At 39.0% G+C, this 20,345-nt stretch overlaps 1 protein-coding gene across 2 annotated transcripts in view; it reads left to right on the plus strand.

The window, feature by feature from the left end:
• Positions 1-20,345, plus strand: part of VPS13B (vacuolar protein sorting 13 homolog B) — an 818,081-nt gene that overhangs the window by 657,701 nt on the left and 140,035 nt on the right. For both annotated transcript variants that reach the window (XM_065895774.1, XM_065895773.1), the window contains exons 37-38: positions 12,838-13,045; positions 13,349-13,533. In XM_065895774.1, coding sequence (XP_065751846.1) covers positions 12,838-13,045; positions 13,349-13,533 — 393 coding nt within the window. The remainder of the gene's footprint in view (positions 1-12,837; positions 13,046-13,348; positions 13,534-20,345) is intronic.

A 20,345-nucleotide genomic window follows, 5' to 3' on the forward strand; every position in this document is an offset into this window, starting at 1 on the left:
GGTTGCTTCCATGACTTGGCTATTGTAAATAGTGCTGCAATGAACATTGGAGTACATGTGTCTTTTTGAATTATGGTTTTCTCTGGGTATATGCCCAGTAGTGAGATTGCTGGACCATATGGTAATTCTATTTTTAGTTTTTTAAGGAACCTCCATACTGTTCCCCATAGTGGCTGTATCAATTTACATTCCCACCAAGAGTGCAAGAGGGTTCACTTTTCTCCACACCCTCTGTAGCATTTGTTGTTTGTAGATTTTCTGATGATGCCCATTCTAACTGGTGTGAGGAGACACCTCATTGTAGTTTTGATTTGCATTTCTCTAATAGTGATGTTGAACAGCTTTGCATATGCTTCTTGGCCATCTGTATATCTTCTTTGGAGAAATGTCTATTTAGATCTTCTGCCCATTTTTGGATTGGGTTGTTTTCTTTTTAATATTGAGCTGCATGAGCTGTTTATATATTTTGGAGATTAATCCTTTGTCCATTTATTCGTTTGCAATATTTTCTCCCATTCTGAGGGTTGTCTTTTCATCTTGTTTATGGTTTCCTTTGCTGGGCAAAAGCTTTTAAGTTTCATTAGGTCCCATTTGTTTATTTTTGTTTTTAATTCCATTACTCTAGGAGGTGGATCAAAAAATATCTTGCTGTGATTTATGTCAAAGAGTGTTCTTCCTATGTTTTCCTCTAAGAGTTTTATAGTGTCCGGTCTAACATTAAGGTCTCTAATACATTTTGAGTTTATTTTTGTGTATGGTGTAAGGGAGTGTTCTAATTTCATTCTTTTACATGTAGTGGTCCAGTTTTCCCAGCACCACTTATTGAAGAGACTGTCTTTTCTCCATTGTATATTCTTGCCTCCTTTGTCATAGATTAGTTGACCATAGGTGCGTGGGTTTACCTCTGGGCTTTCTTTTTGTTCCATTGATGTGTGTTTCTGTTTTTGTGCCACTATCATATTTTCTTGATTACTGTAGCTTTGTAGTATAGTCTGAAGTCAGGAGGTCTGATTCCTCCAGCTCCATTTTTTTCCCTCAAGACTGCTTTGGCTATTTGGGGTCTTTGATGTCACCATACAAATTTTAAGATTTTCTGTTCTAGTTCCGTAAAAAATGCCATTGGTAATTTGATAGGGATTGAATTGAATCTGTAGATTACTTTGGGTAGTATAGTCATTTTCACAATATTGCTTCTTTCAATCCAAAAGCATGGTATATCTCTACATCTGTTGGGATCATCTTTAATTCCTTCATCAGTGTCTTATAGTCTTCTGCGTACAGGTCTTTTGTCTCCCTAGGTAGGTTTATTCCTAGGTATTTTATTCTTTTACTTGCAATGGTAAATGGGAGTGTTTCCTTAATTTCTCTTTCAGATTTTTCATCATTAGTGTATAGGAATGCAAGAGATTTCTGTGTATTAATTTTGTATCCTGCAACTTTACCAGGTTCATTAATTAGCTCTAGTAGTTTTCTGGTGGCATCTTTAGGATTCTCTATGTATAGTATCGTGTCATCTGCAAACAGTGGCAGTTTTACTTCTTCTTTTCCAATTTGTATTCCCTTTATTTCTTTTTTTTCTCTGATTGCCATGGCTAGGACTTCCAAAACTATGTTGAATAATAGTGGTGAGAGTGGACATCCTTGTCTCGTTCCTGATCTTAGAGGAAATGCTTTCAGTTTTTCACCATTGAGAATGATGTTTACTGTGGGTTTATCAAATACGGCCTTTATTATGTTGAGGTAGGTTCCCTCTATGCCCACTTTCTGGAGAGTTTTTATCATAAATTGGTGTTGAATTTTCTCAAAAGATATTTCTGTATCTATTGAGATGATCATATGGTATTTCAATTTGTTAATATGGTGTGTCACATTGTTAATCAATTTGTTAATATGGTGTATCATATTGATTGATTTGCATATATTGAAGAATCCTTGCATCCCTGGGATAAATCCCACTTGATCATGGTGCATGATCCTTTTAATATGTTGTTGAATTCCTTTTGCTAGTATTTTCTTTAGGGTTTTTGCATCTGTATTCATCAGTGATATTGGTCTGTAATTTTCTTTTTTTGTAGTATCTTTGTCTGGTTTTGGTATCAGAGTAATGGTGGCCTCATAGAATGAGTTTGGGAGTGTTCCTTCCTCCGCAGTATTTTGCAAGAGTTTGAGAAGGATGGGTGTTAGCTCTTCTCTAAATGTTTGACAGAATCCACCTGTGAAGCCATCTGGTCCTGGACTTTTGTTTGTTGGATGATTTTTAATCACAGTTTCAATTTCATTACTTGTGATTGGTCTGTTTATATTTTCTGTTTCTTCCTGGTTCAGTCTTGGAAGGTTATACCTTTCTAAGAATTTGTCCATTTCTTCCAGGTTGTCCATTTTATTGGCACAGAGTTGCTTGTAGTAGTCTCTTCGGATGCTTTGTATTTCTGCAGTGTCTGTTGTAACTTCTCCTTTTTCATTTCTAATTTTATTGATTCGAGTCCTCTCCCTCTTTTTCTTGATGAGTCTGCCTAATGGTTTATCAATTTTCTTTACCTACTCAAAGAACCAGCTTTTACTTTTATTCATTTTTGCTATTGTTTTCTTTGTTTCTTTTTCATTTATTTCTGCTCTGATCTTTATGATTTCAGTCTTTTTGCTAACTTTGGGTTTTGTTTGTTCTTCTTTCTCTAGTTCCTTTAGGTGAATGGTTAGATTGTTTATTAGAGATTTTTCTTGTTTCTTGAGGTAGGCTTGTATAGCTATAGACTTCCCTCTTAGAACTCTTTTGCTGCATCCCATAGGTTTTGGATCATCATGTTTTCATTGTCATTTGTCTCTAGGTATTTTTTTATTTTCTCTTTGATTTCTTTAGTGATCTCTTGGTTATTTAGTAATGTATTCTTTAGCCTGCATGTGTTTCTTTTTTTTAAGTTTTTTTCCCTGTAATTCATATCTAGTCTCATAGCATTGTGGTCAGAAAAGTTGCTTGATATGATTTCAATTTTCTTAAATTTACTGAGGCTTGATTTGTGACCCAAGATGTGATATATCCTGGAGAATGTTCTGTGCACACTTGAGAAGAAAGTGTAATCTGCTGTTTTGGGATGGAATGTCCTATAAATATCAGTTAAATCTATCTGGTTTATTGTGTCATTTAAAACTTCTGTTTCCTTATTTATTTTCATTTTGTATGATCTGTCCATTGGTGTAAGTGAGGTGTTAAAGTCCCCCACTCTTATTGTATTACTGTCAATTCCCTCTTTTGTAGCTGTTAGCAGTGGCCTTATATATTGAGGTGCTCCTATGTTAGGTGCATATATACTTATAATTGTTATATTTTCTTCTTGGATTGATCCCTTGATCATTATGTAGTGTCCTTCTTTGTCTCTTGTGACATTTTTATTTTAAAGTCTATTTGATCTGATATGAGTACTGCTACTCCAGCTTTTTTTTTTTTTTTTTTTTTTTGCGGTACGTGGGCCTCTCACTGTTGTGGCCTCTCCTGTTGCGAGCACAGGCTCCACATGCACACGTTCAGCGGCCATGGCTCATGGGACCACCCGCTCCACGGCATGTGGGATCTTCCCAGACCGGGGCACGAACCCGTGTCCCCTGCATTGGCAGGCGGACTCTCAACCACTGCGCCACCAGGGAAGCCCTCCAGCTTTTTTCTTTTGATTTGCATTTGCATGGAATATCTTTTTCCATCCCCTCATGTTCAGTCTGTATGGGTCCCTAGGTCTGAAATGGGTCTCTTTTAGATAGCCTATATATGGGTCTTGTTTTCTTATCCATTCAGCAAGCCTGTGTCTTTTGGTTGGAGCATTTAATCCATTCACATTTAAGGTAATTATTGATACATATGTTCCTATTACCATTTCCTTAATTGTTTTGGGTTTGTTTTTGTGGGTCCTTTTCTTCTCTAGTGTTTCCCACTTAGAGAAGTTCCTTTAGCATTTGTTGTAGAGCTGGTTTGGTGGTGCTGAATTCTCTTAGCTTTTGTTGTAGAGCTGGTTTGGTGGTGCTGAATTCTCTTAGCTTTTGCCTCTCAGTAAAGCTTTTGACTTCTCCATCGAATCTGAATGAGATCCTTGCCGAGTAAAGTACTGTTGGTTGTAGGTTCTTTCATCACTTTAAGTGTATCTTGCTACTCCCTTCTGTCTTGTAGAGTTTCTGCTGAGAAATCAGCTGTTAACCTTATGGGAGTTCCCTTGTATGTTATTTGTCATTTTTCCCTTGCTACTTTCAATAATTTTCTTTCTCTTTAATTGTTGCCAATTTGATTACTATGTATCTTGACGTGTTTCTCCTTGGGTTTATCCTGTATGGGACTCACTGCGCTTCCTCAACTTGGGTGGCTATTTCCTTTCCCATGTTAGGGAAGTTTTCGACTATAATCTCTTCAAAATTTTCTCTGCTCCTTTCTCTCTCTCTTCTCCTTCTGGGACCCCTATCATGCGAATGTTGTTGCGTTTAATGTTGTCCCAGAGGTCTCTTAGGCTGTCTTCATTTCTTTTCATTCTTTTTTCTTTATTGTGTTCCGCAGCAGTGTATTCCACCATTCTGTCTTCCAGGTCACTTATGCGTTCTTCTGCCTCAGTTATTCTGCTATTGATTCCTTCTAGTGTAGTTTTCATTTCAGTTACTGTATTGTTCATCTCTGTTTGTTTGTTCTTTAGCTCTTCTAGGTCTTTGTTAAACATTTCTTGCATCTTCTCGATCTTTGCCTCCATCCTTTTTCCAAGGTCCTGGATCATCTTCACTGTCGTTATTGTGAATTCTTTTTCTGGAAGGTTCCCTATCTCCACTTCATTTAGTTGTTTTTCTGGGATTTTTTCTTGTTCCTTCATCTGGTACAAAGCCCTCTGCCTTTTCATCTTGTCTACCTTTCTGTGAATGTGTTTTTTGTTCCACAGGCTGCAGGATTGTAGTTCTTCTTGCTTCTGCTGTCTGCCCTCTGGTGGATGAGGCTATCTAAGAAGCTTGTGCAAGTTTGCTGTTGGGAGGGACTGGTGGTAGGTAGAGCTGACTGTTGCTCTGGTGGGCAGAGCTCAGTAAATCTTTAATTCGCTTGACTCCTGATGGGTGGTGCAGGATTCCCTTCCTTTTGGTTGTTTGGCCTGAGGCAACCCAGCACTGGAGCCTACCTGGGCTCTTTGGTGGGGCTAATGGCAGACTCTGGGAGGCTTCACGCCAAGGAGTACTTCCCAGAACTTCTTCTGCCAGTGTCCTTGTCCCCACGGTGAGCCACAGCGACCCCCCACCTCTGCAGGAGACGCTCCAACACTAGCAGGTAGGTCTGGTTCAGTCTCCTCTGTGGTCACTGCTCCTTCCTCTGGGTCCCGATGCACACACACTACTTTGTGTGTGCCCTCCAAGAGTGGAGTCTCTGTTTTCCCCAGTCTTGTCTAAGTCCTGCAATCAAATCCCACTAGGCTTCAAAGTCTGATTCTCTAGGAATTCCTCCTCCCGTTGCCAGACCCCCAGGTTGGGAAGTCTGACGTGGGGCTCAGAACCTTCACTCCAGTGGGTGGACTTCTGTGGTATAGTTGTTCTCCAGTCTGTGAGTCACCCACCCAGCAGTTACGGGATTTCATTTTGCTGTGATTGCATCCCTCCTACCATCTCACTGTGGCTTCTCCTTTGTCTCTGGATGTGGGGTATCTTTTTTGTTGAGTTCCAGTGTCTTCCTGTTGATGATTGTGCAGCACCTAGTTGTGATTCTGGTGCTCTCTCAAGAGGGAGTGAGAGCACGTCCTTCTACTCTGCCATCTTGGTTCAGGCCTCGCCATTGGTAGTTTGATAGGGATTGCATTCAATTTGTAGGTTGCTTTGTGTAGTATAGTCATTTTCACAATGTTGATTCTTCCTATTCAAGACACGTTATATCTCTCCAACTGTTTGTATCATCTTTAATTTCTTTCCTCAGTGTCTTATAGTTTTCTGTGTACAAGTCTTTTGTCTCCTTAGGTAGGTTTATTCCTAGGTATTTTATTCTTTTTGTTGCAATGGTAAATGGGAGTGTTTCCTTAATTTCTCTTTCAGACTTTTCATCATTAGTGTATAGGAATGCCAGAGATTTCTGTGCATTAATTTTGTATCCTGCTACTTTACCAAATTCATTGATTAGCTCTAGTAGTTTTCTGGTAGCATCTTTAGGATTCTCTATGTATCGTATCATGTCATCTGCAAACAGTGACAGCTTTACTTCTTCTTTTCCAATGTGGATTCCTTTTATTTCTTTTTCTTCTCTGATTGCTGTAGTTAAAACTTCCGAAACTATGTTGAGTAATAGTGCTGAGAGTGGGCAGCCTTGTCTTGTTTCTGATCTTAGTGGAAATGGTTTCAGTTTTTCACCATTGAGAACGATGTTGGCTCTGGGTTTGTCATATATGACCTTTATTTTGTTAAGGTAAGTTCCCCCTATGCCTGCTTTCTGCAGAGCTTTTATCATAAATGGGTGTTGAATTTTGTCAAAAGCATTTTCTGCACCTATTGAGATGATCATATGGTTTTTCTCCTTCAGTTTGTTTATGTGGTTTATTACATTGATTGATTTCCATATGTTGAAGAATCCTTGCATTCCTGGGATAAACCCCACTTGATCATGGTGTATGATCACATTACGTTAAAAGTAACATGCTGTTGGGTTCTGTTTGTTACTGTTTTGTTGAGGATTTTTGCCTTTGTGTTCATCAGTGATATTTGTCTGTAGTTTTGTTTTTTTGTGACATCTTTGTCTTCTTTTGGTATCAGGGTGATGGTGGCCTCATAGAATGAGTTTGGGAGTGTTCCTCCCTCTGCTGTATTTTGGAAGAGTTTGAGAAGGCTAAGTGTTAGCTCTCCTCTAAATGTTTGATAGAATTCCCCTGTGAATCCTTCTGGTCCTGGGCTTTTGTTTATTGGAAGATTTTTAATCACCGTGTCAATTCCAGTGCTTGTGATTGGTCTCTTTATATTTTCTATTTCTTCCTGGTTCAGTCTCAGCCGGTTGTGCTTTTGTAAGAATTTGTGCATTTTGTCCAGGTTGTCCATTTTATTGGCATAGAGTTGCTTGTAGTAATCCGTCATGATCTTTTGTATTTCTGCAGTGTTAGTTGTTACTTCTCCTTTATCATTTCTCATTCTATTGATTTGTCTTTTCCCTTTTTTTCTTGATGAGTCTGGCTAGTGGTTTATCAATTTTGTTTATCTTCTCAAAGAACCAGCTTTTAGTTTTATTGATCTTAGCTGTTGTTTCCTTCATTTCTATTTCATTTATTTCTGATCTGATCTTTATGATTTCTTTCATTCTGCTATCTTTGCTGTTTTTTTGTTCTTCTTTCTCTAATTGCTTTAGGTGTAAGGTTAGGTGGTTTATTTGAGATGTTTCTTCTTTCTTGAGGGAGGATTGTATTGCTATAAACTTCCCTCTTAGAACTGCTTTTGCTGCATCCCATAGATTTTGTTTTGTCGTGCTTTCATTGTCCTTTGTTTCTAAGTATTTTTTTATTTTCTCTTTGATATCTTCAGTGATATCTTGGTTATTTAGTAGTGTATTGTTTAACCTCCATGTGTTTGTATTTTTTGCAGATTTTTCCTGTACTTGACATCTAGTCTCATAACGTTGTGGTCTGAAAACATACTTGATATGATTTCAATTTTCTTAAATTTACCAAGGCTGGATTTGTGACACAAGATATGATCTATCCTGGAGAATGTTCCATGAGCACTTGAGAAGAAAGTGTATTCTGTTGTTTTTGGATGGAATGTCCTGTAAATATCAATTAAGTCCATCTTGTTTAATGTATCATTTAAATCTTGTGTTTCCTTACTTATTTTCTTTTTGGATGATATGTCCATTGGTGAAAGTTGGGTGTTAAAGTCCCCTACTATGATTGTGTTACTGTTAATTTCCCCTTTTATCCCTGTTAGCATTTGCCTTAAGTATTGAGGTACTCCTATGTTGTTTGAATAAATATTTACAATTGTTATATTTTCTTCTTGGATTGATCCCTTGATCATTATGTAGTGTCCTTCTTTGTCTCTTGTAATAGTCTCTATTTTAAAGTCTATTTTGTCTGATATGAGAATTGCTACTCCAGCTTTCCTTTCATTTCCATTTGCATGGAATATCTTTTTCCATCCCCTCACTTTCAGTCTATATGTGTCCCTAGGTCTGAAGTGGGTCTCTTGTAGACAGCATATATACAGGTTTTGTTTTTGTATCTTTTCAGGCAGTCTGTGTCTTTTGGTGGGAGCATTTAGTCTATTTACATTTTAGGTAGTTATTGATATGTGTGTTCCTATTAATTTTTTTAATTGTTTTGGGTTTGTTATCATAGGTCTTTTCCTTCTCTTGTGTTTCCTGCCTAGAGAAGTTCCTTTCGGATTTGTTGTAAACCTGGTTTGGTGGTGCTGAATTCTCTTAGCTTTTGCTTGTCTGTAAGCCTTTTAATTTCTCCATGGAATCTGAATGAGACCCTTGCTGGGTAGAGTAATCTTGTTTGTAGGTTTTTCTCTTTCATCACTTTAAATATGTCCTGCCACTCCCTTCTGGCTTGTAGAGTTTCTGCTCGAAGATCAGCTGTTAACCTTATGGGGATTCCCTTGTGTATTATTTGTTGCTTTTCCCTTGCTGCTTTTAATATTTTTTCTTTGTATTTAATTTTTGAGACTTTGTTTAATATGTGTCTTGGCATGTTTCTCCTGGGATTTATCCTGTATGGGACTCTCTGTTCTTCCTGGACTTGATTGACTATTTCCTTTCCCATATTAGGGACGTTTTCAACTATAATCTGTTCAAATAGTTTCCCAGTCCCTTTCTTTTTCTCTTCTTTTGGCACCTCTATTATTCCAGTGTTGGTGTGTTTAATGTTGTCACAGAGGTCTCTGAGACTGTCCTCAATTCTTTCCATTCTTTTTTCTTTATTCTGCTCTGCAGTAGTTATTTCCACTCTTTTATCTTCCAGGTCACTTATCCGTTCTTCTGCCTCAGTTATTCTGCTATTGATCCCATCTAGAGTATTTTTAATTTCATTTATTGTGTTGTTCATCACTGTTTGCTCTTTAGTTCTTCTAGGTCCTTGTTAAGCGTTTCTTGTATTTTCTCCATTCTATTTCCAAGATTTTGGATCATCTTTACTATCATTATTCTGAATTCTTTTTCAGGTAGGCTGCCTATTTCCTCTTCATTTGTTTGGTCTGGTGGGTTTTAACTTGCTCCTTCATCTGCTGTTTATTTCTCTGTCTTCTCATTTTGCTTAACTTACTGCGTTTGGGGTCTCCTTTCTGCAGGCTGCAGGTTCGTAGTTCCCATTGTTTTTGGTGTCTGCCCCAGTGGCTAAGTTTGTTTCAGTGGGTTGTGTAGGCTTCCTGGTGGAGGGGACTGGTGCCTGTGTTCTGGTGGATGAGGATGGATCTTGCCTTTCTGTTGGGCAGGACCACATCCAGTGGTGTGTTTTGGAGTGTCTCTGAACTTGCTATGATTTTAGGCAGCTTCTCTGCTAGTGGGTGGGGTTGTGTTCCTGTCTTGCTAGTTGTTTGGCTTAGGGTGTCCAGCACTCTAGCATGCTGGTCATTGAGTTGAGCTGGGTCTTAGCGCTGAGATGGAGATCTCTGGGAGAGCTTTCGCTCTGGGAGAGCTTTCGCTGTTTGATATTACGTGGGGCCAGGAGGTATCTGGTGGACCAATGTCCTGAACTTGGCTCTCTCACCTCAGAGGCTCAGGCCTGACACCCAGCTGAAGCACCATGACTCTGTCAGCCACCCCCGCTCAGAAGAAAAGGGAGAGAAAGAAAGAAAGAAGGAAAAATAGATAAAGTTATTAAAATAAAAAATAATATATTATTATATATTAAAAATTTTTAAGTAGTTAAAAAAAAAGGAAGAGAGAGCAACCAAACGCAAAAACAAATCCACCAATTATAACAAGCTCTAAAAACTATACAAGGAATAAAAAAGGACAGAGAGAACCCTAAGACAAATGGTAAAAGTAAAGCTATACAGGCAAAGTCACACAAAGAAGCATACACATACACACTCACAAAAGGAGAAAAAGGAAAAAATATATATACATTAAAAAATTTTTAAAAGGAAGAGAACAACCAAATCAATAAACAAATCTACCAATGATAATAAGCTGTAAATACCAAACTAAGATAAACATAAAACCAGAAACAAATTAGATGCAGAAAACAAACCCGAAGTCTACAGTTGATCCCAAAGTCCACCACCTCCATTTTGGGATGATTCGTTGTCTATCCAGGTATTCCACAGATGCAGGGTACATCAAGTTGATTGTGGGGATTTAATCCAGTGCTCCTAAGGCTGCTGGGAAAAATTTCCCTTTCTCTTCCTTGTTCGAACAGCTCCTGGGTTTCAGCTTTGGATTTGGCCCCACCTCTAAGTGTTCTTCGCTCAGACAGGACGGGGTTAAAGGAGCAGCTGATTAGGGGGCTCTGGCTCACTCAGGCCAGGGGGAGGGACGGATACGGAATGCAGGGCAAGCCTGTGGCGGCAGAGGCCGGCGTGAGGTTGCACCAGCCTGAGGCGTGCCGTGCGTTCTCCCGGGGAAGTTGTCCCTGGATCACGGGATCCTGGCAGTGGCGGTCTGCACAGGCTCCTGGGAGGGGAGGTGTGGACAGTGACCTGTGCTTGCACACAGGCTTCTTGGTGGTGGCAGCAGCAGCCTTAGCATTTCATGCCCGTCTCTGGGGTCCGGGCTGATAGCTGCGGCTCGCTCCCATCTCTGGAGCTCGTTTAGGCAGTGCTCTGAATCCCCTCTCCTTGTGCATCCCTAAACAGTGGTCTCTTGCCTCTCAGGCAGTTCCAGACATTTTCCCAGACTCCCTCCCGGCTAGCTGTGGCGCACTAGCCCACTTCAGGCAGTGTTCACGCAACCAACCCCAGTCCTCTCCCTGGGATCTGACCTCCGAAGCCTGAGCCTCAGTTCCCATTCCCCGCCCGCCCCGGCGGGTGAGCAGACAAGCCTCTCGGGTTGGTGAGTGCTGGTCGGCACAGATCCTCTGTGCGGGAATCTCTCAGCTTTGCCCTCTGCATCCCTGTTGCTGCGCTCTCCTCCGTGGCTCCAAAGCTTCCCCCCACCAGCACCCCCCCACCCCCCGCGTCTTTGCCAGTGAAGGGGCTTCCTAGTTTGTGGAAACTTTTCCTCCTTCACAGCTCCCTCCCAGAGGTGCAGGTCCCATCCCTATTCTTTTGTCTCTGTTTTTTTTCTTTTTTCTTTTGCCCTACCCAGGTATGTGGGGAGTTTCTTGCCTTGTGGGAAGTCTGAGTTCTTCTGCCAGCGTTCAGTAGGTGTTCTGTAGGAGTTGTTCCACATGTACATGTATTTTTGATGTAGTTGTGGGGAGGAAGGTGGTCTCCACATCTTACTCCTCTGCCATCTTGAAGCTATCCTGAATGTGTTCTTTATATGATTTGATGTTCCCCAAATTTGACACAAATCTGAAAAGCTTGAGGAATTCAGAGTTATAGAAAATGGCAATGACTAGTTTGTTAATAGTGGAGGCATATTAAATATGAATTTGTCTTCATCTAAAAGTTGTCTTGCCTCACCTTTTTCACCAGTTTTCTTAGTGACACAGAGGTAGATGTAGGGGAGCCCACTAACTTATTGCTTTACATTGATTGGTTTGGAGATTTTCAGTATCTGTTATAAATTTTCATAGATTTACTCAGCATGTGATTTTGTGTTGTTTTATCAAGAATAGTAATTGTATTACCATTTTTCCAAGACAGCAAAGTAGCTCCACATTAAAAACAACAATAAGAGCAAAGACAAAGTATATCATCTCTACATTATAAACTCTCTTGACATTTTAAAACCTGGAGCACAGTGTTTGACTCCCCAACTTGACTTTTCACCTATCTCTGTTTTTCAGGATTCAATAAAAATAAGATTGATGAGAAAAAAATAGACTTAGTATCATACCTCTTACCTTTATTTCTGAGATGCCTTAATTCCAGAGAGTAGGACTTAAACTGAGGGTTTAAAACTTACCCACAAAGCATAGGCTTATTCTTTTCTACGTCTGTATATTCTTTTCTTCTTTGCCATATCAGCTGGTCCTCTTAGAAATTATGGTTGTATTGCCTTTATCCAATACATTCAGAGAAATTAATATTATTGAAAATTTGTGTCCTCTGACATTAATCATTATTACCCACTGGTCATACTTCCATTATAGACTAATATTCTTCACAGGCAGAAAAAGGGAACTTGATCCTCTCTGTTAGATGTAACACCAAGAGTTTGTTCTGAAACTGTACCGTAGCTCCCGTACAGTTGGTTCTCAAGGGCTGTGGGATACTGTTTGTTGGCACTTTCTCACTAAACACTGAAGCTGGGAGCCTTTTAAGTTCAGCTTCATTGAGCATCTTCTTTTTTTTTCTGAAGAGTGAAAGTGCAAAGAAAGGAACCCTATAATCAAAATGTGTTCATGTAATCTCATGACAAAATGTAGAAGTTGTTCTACAATATTATTAACATTTTGGCCTAGAAGGATCTTCATATAGTCTCTCAGACTATAATGGATGTTCTTTTCCCTCTTAGCTAAGTTAATTCATAAACATTACCTCACATCAACATATTCCATTATCAATTCAGCATTTAAAATTGATTGCTATCCACACAATATATGATATACTTGATTTTCTTGTTTTTATGTATTTACCCAAGAATAGAATTTCATCCCATAGGTCAATTGCTTCTTAAAAATTATAGTTTAATTATTATCAGTAGTTAAATTAAATGTAATTACAGCCTTGAACTAATTCAAATATGATCGTACCTAATTATTCTCATGAAGTGTTTGTGTTAAAGCCAATAAAATTTTTCATATGATTTTAAAGGTTTTCTGGGGTCAAGAACATTTGAATTGCCTAGTTCTTCTACATGAATTACTCAATGGATACCTTAAAGAGGAGGGAAATTTTGAAGTGCAAGTCTCTGAAACAGTGCCGCAAATTCCATCTCCTATGGAAAAAAATCAGATATTTAAAAGTGAACAAAGTTCAGATGACCTACGGACAGGTCTGTTTCAGTATATACAGGATGCTGGTAAGTAGCGATAGCTTCAGTGTGATTGTGTGTGTGTTTGTTTATTTTACCTGCACATTCAGTAAATAATAACACATCAAGATCACTTGAAAAGTAAGTCAATACCTGCAGTACAAAAATAGTACATTGCCATTCAGTCTCTCTTAAGGGAAAATTCTTGATTTGTTCCTGTCTTAAACCATGTAAACATGATCAGCCAGCTTCTTTATATTCTTTTCTTTTATACTCACAATTTTTTCTTATGTAATAAACCAACATGTTCCCCTTCGGAAGCATACAATTAATTATACTTTTGTTTAACAGAAGCTTTGAAAATGCCTGGTGTCTATGAAGTCTTGTTTTACAATGAAACCGAAGATAGCCCAGGGATGATGTTATGGAGATATCCAGAACCTAGAGTGCTCACCCTTGTACGCATAACTCCTGTGCCCTTCAACACCACAGAGGATCCAGATATTAGCACAGCAGACCTTGGTGATATGCTACAGGTATGGAATGGCTCTTCATTTCAAAATAAAAGACAGTGTGGGAAAAATGTTGAGAGCACACCTATCTTTTCCATAAGTTGTATCAGAGAGAAATACACATGTATGTGCGTATACAAACACATATGTATGTACACACACACACACACACACACACACACACACACGAGACACACACATACTAGAAATTGTATAATAAGAGAATAATGTCATTCAGATTCATGGTACATGGCAATCCTGAGAGTTCTTAATTCTACTCTTCAACCTGTTACAGGTAGCTTACATAGTCTCCAGGTAGTAGTGGGACAAACAGGTGTCATTGAGTTCACCACACATTTTCTGAGGACCTACCATGTGCTCACACTCTTCAGCATTTTTAGAACTGTTCTATGAAATGAGATATGTCCCCATAAGGGCCAGAAAGGATGACTTAATTTTCATTTCATTTCCCGAGCTGAAAATGGTCTTGGGCCTCGTGGTAGGCTGATAGGAAAACCATCTAACCAGTGTTCATATTCTGTATGATTTTGTGGAAAGTTTGTTGCTTGTAATTTCCCTGAGTGTGGATAGCACTATATTATTATTCTACTTATTAATATTCTATGGATCTGAATTTCTCCTAAAATTTGTTTTTCTCTTAGTTGTCCACCTATTACTAGATCACATAACCATCCACTCAAAGTCATTCCTGATTACTTTTTCCCTAACTGCTCACATCTAATTCATCAATAAGTCGTGTCAGCTCTACCTCCATGTCCCTATTCCATCTACTTCTTTCTGTTTCTACTGGTACAACTTGAGTTCAAGCTACCATCTTCTGTTCCCTACTACAGTAGCTTCCTAACTGGTCTCTACGATTCCATCCTTGACTCCTTGTAATGCATTTTCCAAACAACAGCTAGAGTGATCTTTTGAAAATGTAGGTTAGGTTACATCACTCCCCTAACTTAAAACCTGATGGTGGCTCCCTTTAAGACTAAGAGAATTTGGTATCTTACTATGGCCTGTAAGGACCTCTGATCTCTGCACTGCCTACCTCTCTTGTATGTCTTGATCACTTATCTCCAGCCCCTGGTATAGAAATGTGAGCCAGTTTTTTTAATGACTGCTCTACACTTAACAACTCAGAATAATAATACAAATCAGAGGAGACCACAGTACATATTAACATTGGTATTAGTATATGCTTATTTAATTCTTGTTTAAATTCCTGGTTATAATATAGTCAGATGTTCACCTTCTGAATTGATAACAATGAAATGTGTCATCATTTTGTCAAGTGAACTGGAGTATGCAGAACTATCCAGTTTGCCAAGATGTCAACAGTATCTACTTTCTTTTGTTTTTTTTTTCTTGTGGTGAGAACTTTTAAGATCTACCCTCTTAGCAACTCTGCTTTGATTCTTAAATCCTCACATTTGCTTCCCCTTCTGTCAAGGTCATATTCATGATTATCTTCTCTCCCAGTATTCTTGGATTATTTTTGCTAAATAAACTGGCATTGTCTTTGAATCCTGCTGTCTTGGTAGACTTGCCTAAATGTAGAACATCTGTAGTATTTTCAGTCAAAATGAAAATACTCGGGCTGCCCTGGTGGCACAGTGGTTGGGAGTCTTCCTGCCGATGCAGGGGACACGGGTTCGTGCCCCGGTCCAGGAAGATCCCACATGCCGCGGAGCGGCTGGGCCCATGAGCCATGGCCGCTGAGCCTGCGCGTCCGGAGCCTGTGCTCCACAACGGGAGAGGCCACAACAGTGAGAGGCCCGCGTACCGCAAAAAAAAAAAAAAAATGAAAATACTCATATATCAAAGTTTCAGCATCATGTAAAGGCTTCTTTATAGCTGATTTTGGGATTCAGATTTATAGTTACATGTTAGTTAACATAAGCCTGATAACTATTGGTTTGTAGTATTACGCCAGTTGTATTAAACAGAGCATTTAAGGTAGTAAGTACATTCACTAGTGACATGTTCATCTTCTCACTGCCACCGGAGAGGCAGGAGAGCATAGTGGTTAAGAGAATGAACTATAGCCAGAATGCGTGGGTTCAAATTCTGGTTCTGCCATTTGCAAACTGTGTCACCTTCGATAAGTAACTTAATCTCTCAGCCTCAGGTTTTCTGTTTTGCTTTTCTTTCATCAGTAAAATGAGGCCACTAATAATGTAATGCTTATAGGAATTAATATTTATAAGACACATAGAACAATGCCTGGCACATGGTAAGTGCTATGTAAGTATGTGTACTACCAGTACTATTACAGTGACTATCGTCAAAAGTCTTTTCATCAAGCAGAAGCATAGGCTAGATCAGAGAGACCTGGGGTCTAATGGCTCTACAGACCAGCTGGAGTAGTCTAGGAGATCTGGGATAGTCCGAGGGGCCGATACAGTAGACTTGGAACATAAGCACTGTGTGAAGGAAGCCTGGCAGGTTTCAACAAGCAAAGAGCTGGTATCAGAGAGGTCCTGCTACATTTCATATCTTGTTGAAAAGAGGAGCTGATACATGGCAGAGTTCAAAGACAAGGATTCTGGCCTATGAAGCAAGACAGGGTTGTACCTACTGTAAGCTGAAGGGGAACCTTGATCCCAGTGGTAAGAAAGAACACCCAGAATTGACAGCTGGGATGGAAGAACAGAGCAGGACTGGCAGAAAGTTGCCATGCTACTGAGCTCCCAGCCTAAGGTTATATTCCCCCAGCTAGGAGCAGAATTTGTCCCAAGGGTTGGGGTGACCTCATCTGTAGAAGTATGACAGCTTTTTCCTTGAGTGCTTGCAGTGCCAGACCCTGAGCATACTCCTGGGGATTCAGAGACAGATAAGACACTGTCCACTCATCAGAAGCTGTCTGTCTAGCAGGCAAGTTTCTCTGGTTGTTTGGGGTAGAAGAATTTCCCTATTTTCAGCATTCAAGCATTCAAGCATTCAGCATTAAACCTCTCTGTTGTCAGAATCATTTTCCTGCTCTATGTGATTATCTCTAGGTCTGTACTGGAGGCACCGCTAAAATATTGAAGTACCAATCCTGAATAGCAGGGAACTTATAAAAAGAAAGCCCTTTATCAACATGGTATAGTGTAGATAATGTAGACATTAAAGTCTCAACTGCTGACTCCTGTTCCCCTCCCCCTTTGTATTTTACTAACTCAGTGACCTTAGGGAAACTGCTGGTCTCTTAGAGCCTTAATGTCCTCAACTGAACACCGGAGTTAATGCTATTTACCTTGCAGAGTTGTCACGAGATTTAAGTGAAATATTATCGCTAAAACAAATAAGTGCCTTACACATAGTGAGCTCTTAATAAATGTTAATTTCCTTCCCTCCACTTCTTCACAAGCAAATGCCTGGACCACTATAAAGCCTCCTAAGTGAAATTCTAGCCTTCAATCTCTTCTCCTTCCAACCTATCCTACTAAATTCTTAAAGGAACAGGTGGATTGTGTCATTCCCTGAGAAAAACCTTCAGCGGTCCTATCACTGCTAGACTGACCTTGAGGGTCCTGCAGAACCTCCCGACCCAGCTTTGCCTTTCCTGCCCTTCTGCATGATCTATGCTCTAATCAAACTGGCCTAGTCAGCATTCCCGAACCAGCCTGTGGTCTCCCACATCCGTACCACTCCCTCTTCATTTGAGTCTCTCCCTTTTCTGCTGAAATCCTATCCACACATCCAAACAGCTCCAGTGCCATCTATTCCATGAAACCTTTCCTGGACACCATCTCCAAACATGATACTGCCTTTCTCTGAAGTTCTGTAACAGTTCATGGCACCACTTTTATGCTGTTTCTCACCTATTCCTCACATTTTAATTATCCATATCTTGTCTCCCTCCTAGACTGTAGGTTTCCAAAGGAAATGATCACATCTAATTTTCATTATGCTCCGTATAGTATCCACTGCAGTGGAGATGCTCAGTATATTGAATGGATCAATGAGTACATGGATGTCTGTGCTCCTATTCTGTATAATTCAAAAGCATTACATTGTTTGTCATTATTTTATGGCACTATTGAATGCATTTGGTTTTACAAACTGAATTATGGCAGGATGCACTGTGTTATGCTTCAGTGGCATTACCTACTATAAACAGGCAGTCTAATGTCATTACATTACACAGACTCTTGGTGAGATCATTGACTCTTCTGCCAAGCCCACTGCCCCCTAGGCAGAGGCTTGTTCTTAAATACAAAAACAAGTTCATCTCCTTGGTTTTAGTCCTAAAAACAGAATCAAGCTTGGATTAATTTTTTCCTTCAGGACCATTTAGTTCATAAGAAACTGACCTTATAGAGTTCACTTATATAGAACCCTTAAATATATCTGTTTATATCTCTTTCCATAATTAATATTAGTATTTATAAACAGGCTCCTCAAATGACTTTACGGAATTTATTTTGCGATTGTACTGAAAAATATGGAAAACATGTCTATAATATTAAACTAACCATAGGTTCAGAATAAAGACCCTGAAATTAATCTTCACAGAAAACCAAAGGAGCTTATGTTGTGGTCAGTTTTATCACATTAAATTTTAAGTGTTAATAGTATATTTAGATGTCAATAAAATTAGGATCTGGGCTTCCCTGGTGGCGCAGTGGTTGAGAGTCCACCTGCCGATGCAAGGGACACGGGTTCGTGCCCCAGTCTGGGAAGATCCCACATGCCGCGGAGCGGCTGGGCCCGTGAGCCATGGCCGCTGAGCCTGCGCGTCCGGAGCCTGTGCTCCACAACGGGAGAGGCCACAACAGTGAGAGGCCCGCGTACCACACACGAAAAAAATTAGGATCTGTAAGTTAGAGTAATGTCATCAACCTAGAAGGAATGTTGTGCTATTTAAATGAGCTGAAATATTAGAAATTTCTGGCACTGTGTCTGGCACATACTGTAAGTTTTCCTCTCTCCTCATCCTGTTGTGTACACTGCCTACTGAGGATTCCATTTAGGAAATACCCGTGTTCTCAGATTGTAAATTTTTAATTCATCCTTTGTAGTGGAATTGGTAATGGAGATTTTAATTCTCACACAGATCTGACATGGTGCTTGTTCTTGTTCTCTCAATACTGTATTGTTCTTGTTTTTATATTTATTTTCATTTATGTATCGCACTAAATTTTTAGATACCTTCATTAGGTATGTGACAGTAGCCCATACTAAATAACATCTTTCCCCAAGGATCTCAAGAGTGTAAAGCTTGAACATTACAATTCAAGATAAACACTAAATGTTGGGTTGGGATCACTAAAGCAATTTAAATAGATGTGAAGTAAAGTTAAAGGAGTGAAATGAAGGATAACATAACTGTATGGATTAAAAGGAAAGATACAGGAGCTAAAGTCAGGAATTTCTGTAATGCAAGAAATATCTAGGGTGTACATAAGATTACTGGCGTTAAAGTCAAATAAAAGGGAAAGAGCATGTTTAAGTAATGTAGGGAAAAATTAATACATGTTCAAAAAACCTTACATTAGAAAAATTAAACAAGATATTTAAATTCAGATCTACACCTTCAGAAAATGTGAATATAGTTAACAAATGAGAAGATAAACATATATATCCGTTATTTTTATTTCTACTTCATAGCATTTATCATCAACAAGTAATTGCTGAATATCTTCCCAATATCAATATAGGATACTACACTACAATATCAATATAGGATACTATAGACAGTGAAGATATAAAGAGATAGAAGATCTGTCCCTACTCTTGTAAGGTTTATAATCTAATTGAAAAGAGAGGACATAATTGCATATGCAAACTCAGGAGATAGAATAGCTGAATATATATTCGGATAGACCCATTATATAGAAGGAATCATGTAATTTGGGGAATTCTGACATCTGAAGAGTAAATTGAATTAATTGGCAAAAAAAGAATAAATTTGTTACTAAAGCTCTATAATTTCATAGCACTTTCTCAGTTAAAAAGGCATTTTCAAGCTTCAGAATTAGGTGCAGAACTCTTATATGACTAGAGTCCTTAAAAGATATCTTCTCAAGGATAACAGGAAGAAAAAGACAAAAGCAAGCTGTGTCATTTGTTTATTTCTGGTGGAGAAAGAGAATGGTAAGCCAAAGAAATCAATGCACTCATGCCCAATTCATTTTTGTTTATCCAGTTTAAAAGTCATGGAAATTAGTTTTTAAAGTAACACTAATACGACTGTAAAAATCAAAGTGAAACCACATTGGAAGACAACAAAAAAAAACGTATACTTGGAAGCCAAGGAGAATCTAAATGGTTGAGATCGGTGTTATTTTTCCTCCAAAGTGTTAGGATCATCTTTGTGTTTGACCCCCAACACTGTGCTAAGTGCTTTGCATACATAACCCCATTAAATCTCCTTCTATTCTGAGGGGTGGGCATTATCCCCATTTTATGAGTGGGGAAACTTATAAAGAGAAATTAAATGTTCTTGAATCATAAGAAGTGGGAGAGCCAGAATTTCATCTCAGGTCTTTCTGACTTCAAAACTTTCGTTCTTTACCTTATTTGTAAAACAATGGAATTGTTTTGACACATCTACAAATGGGACACATCTACAATACATTTGTAGATGTATTGTCACATTTAAGTGACAGTGAGGGACTCTGTTGAGAAATGTGGAAAGAAGGAAAATAAAATTATTCCTTTGCTTCAAACTGTTAAATCATGAAATAATGAATCAGACCAAAGATATGCAAAATAACCTTAAATAAATAAAAGGACTCCCAGAAACAAGATGGTTTGGGTATAAAGATATCTAAAAAAAGAATGTTTCCTTCAGAAGGAGAACTGGTGAGCTCTAGAAGCCTAGGATGATCATGGAAGCA

Source organism: Phocoena phocoena, chromosome 17 (assembly GCF_963924675.1).
Source record: "Phocoena phocoena chromosome 17, mPhoPho1.1, whole genome shotgun sequence".
Taxonomy (NCBI): Eukaryota; Metazoa; Chordata; class Mammalia; order Artiodactyla; family Phocoenidae; genus Phocoena; species Phocoena phocoena.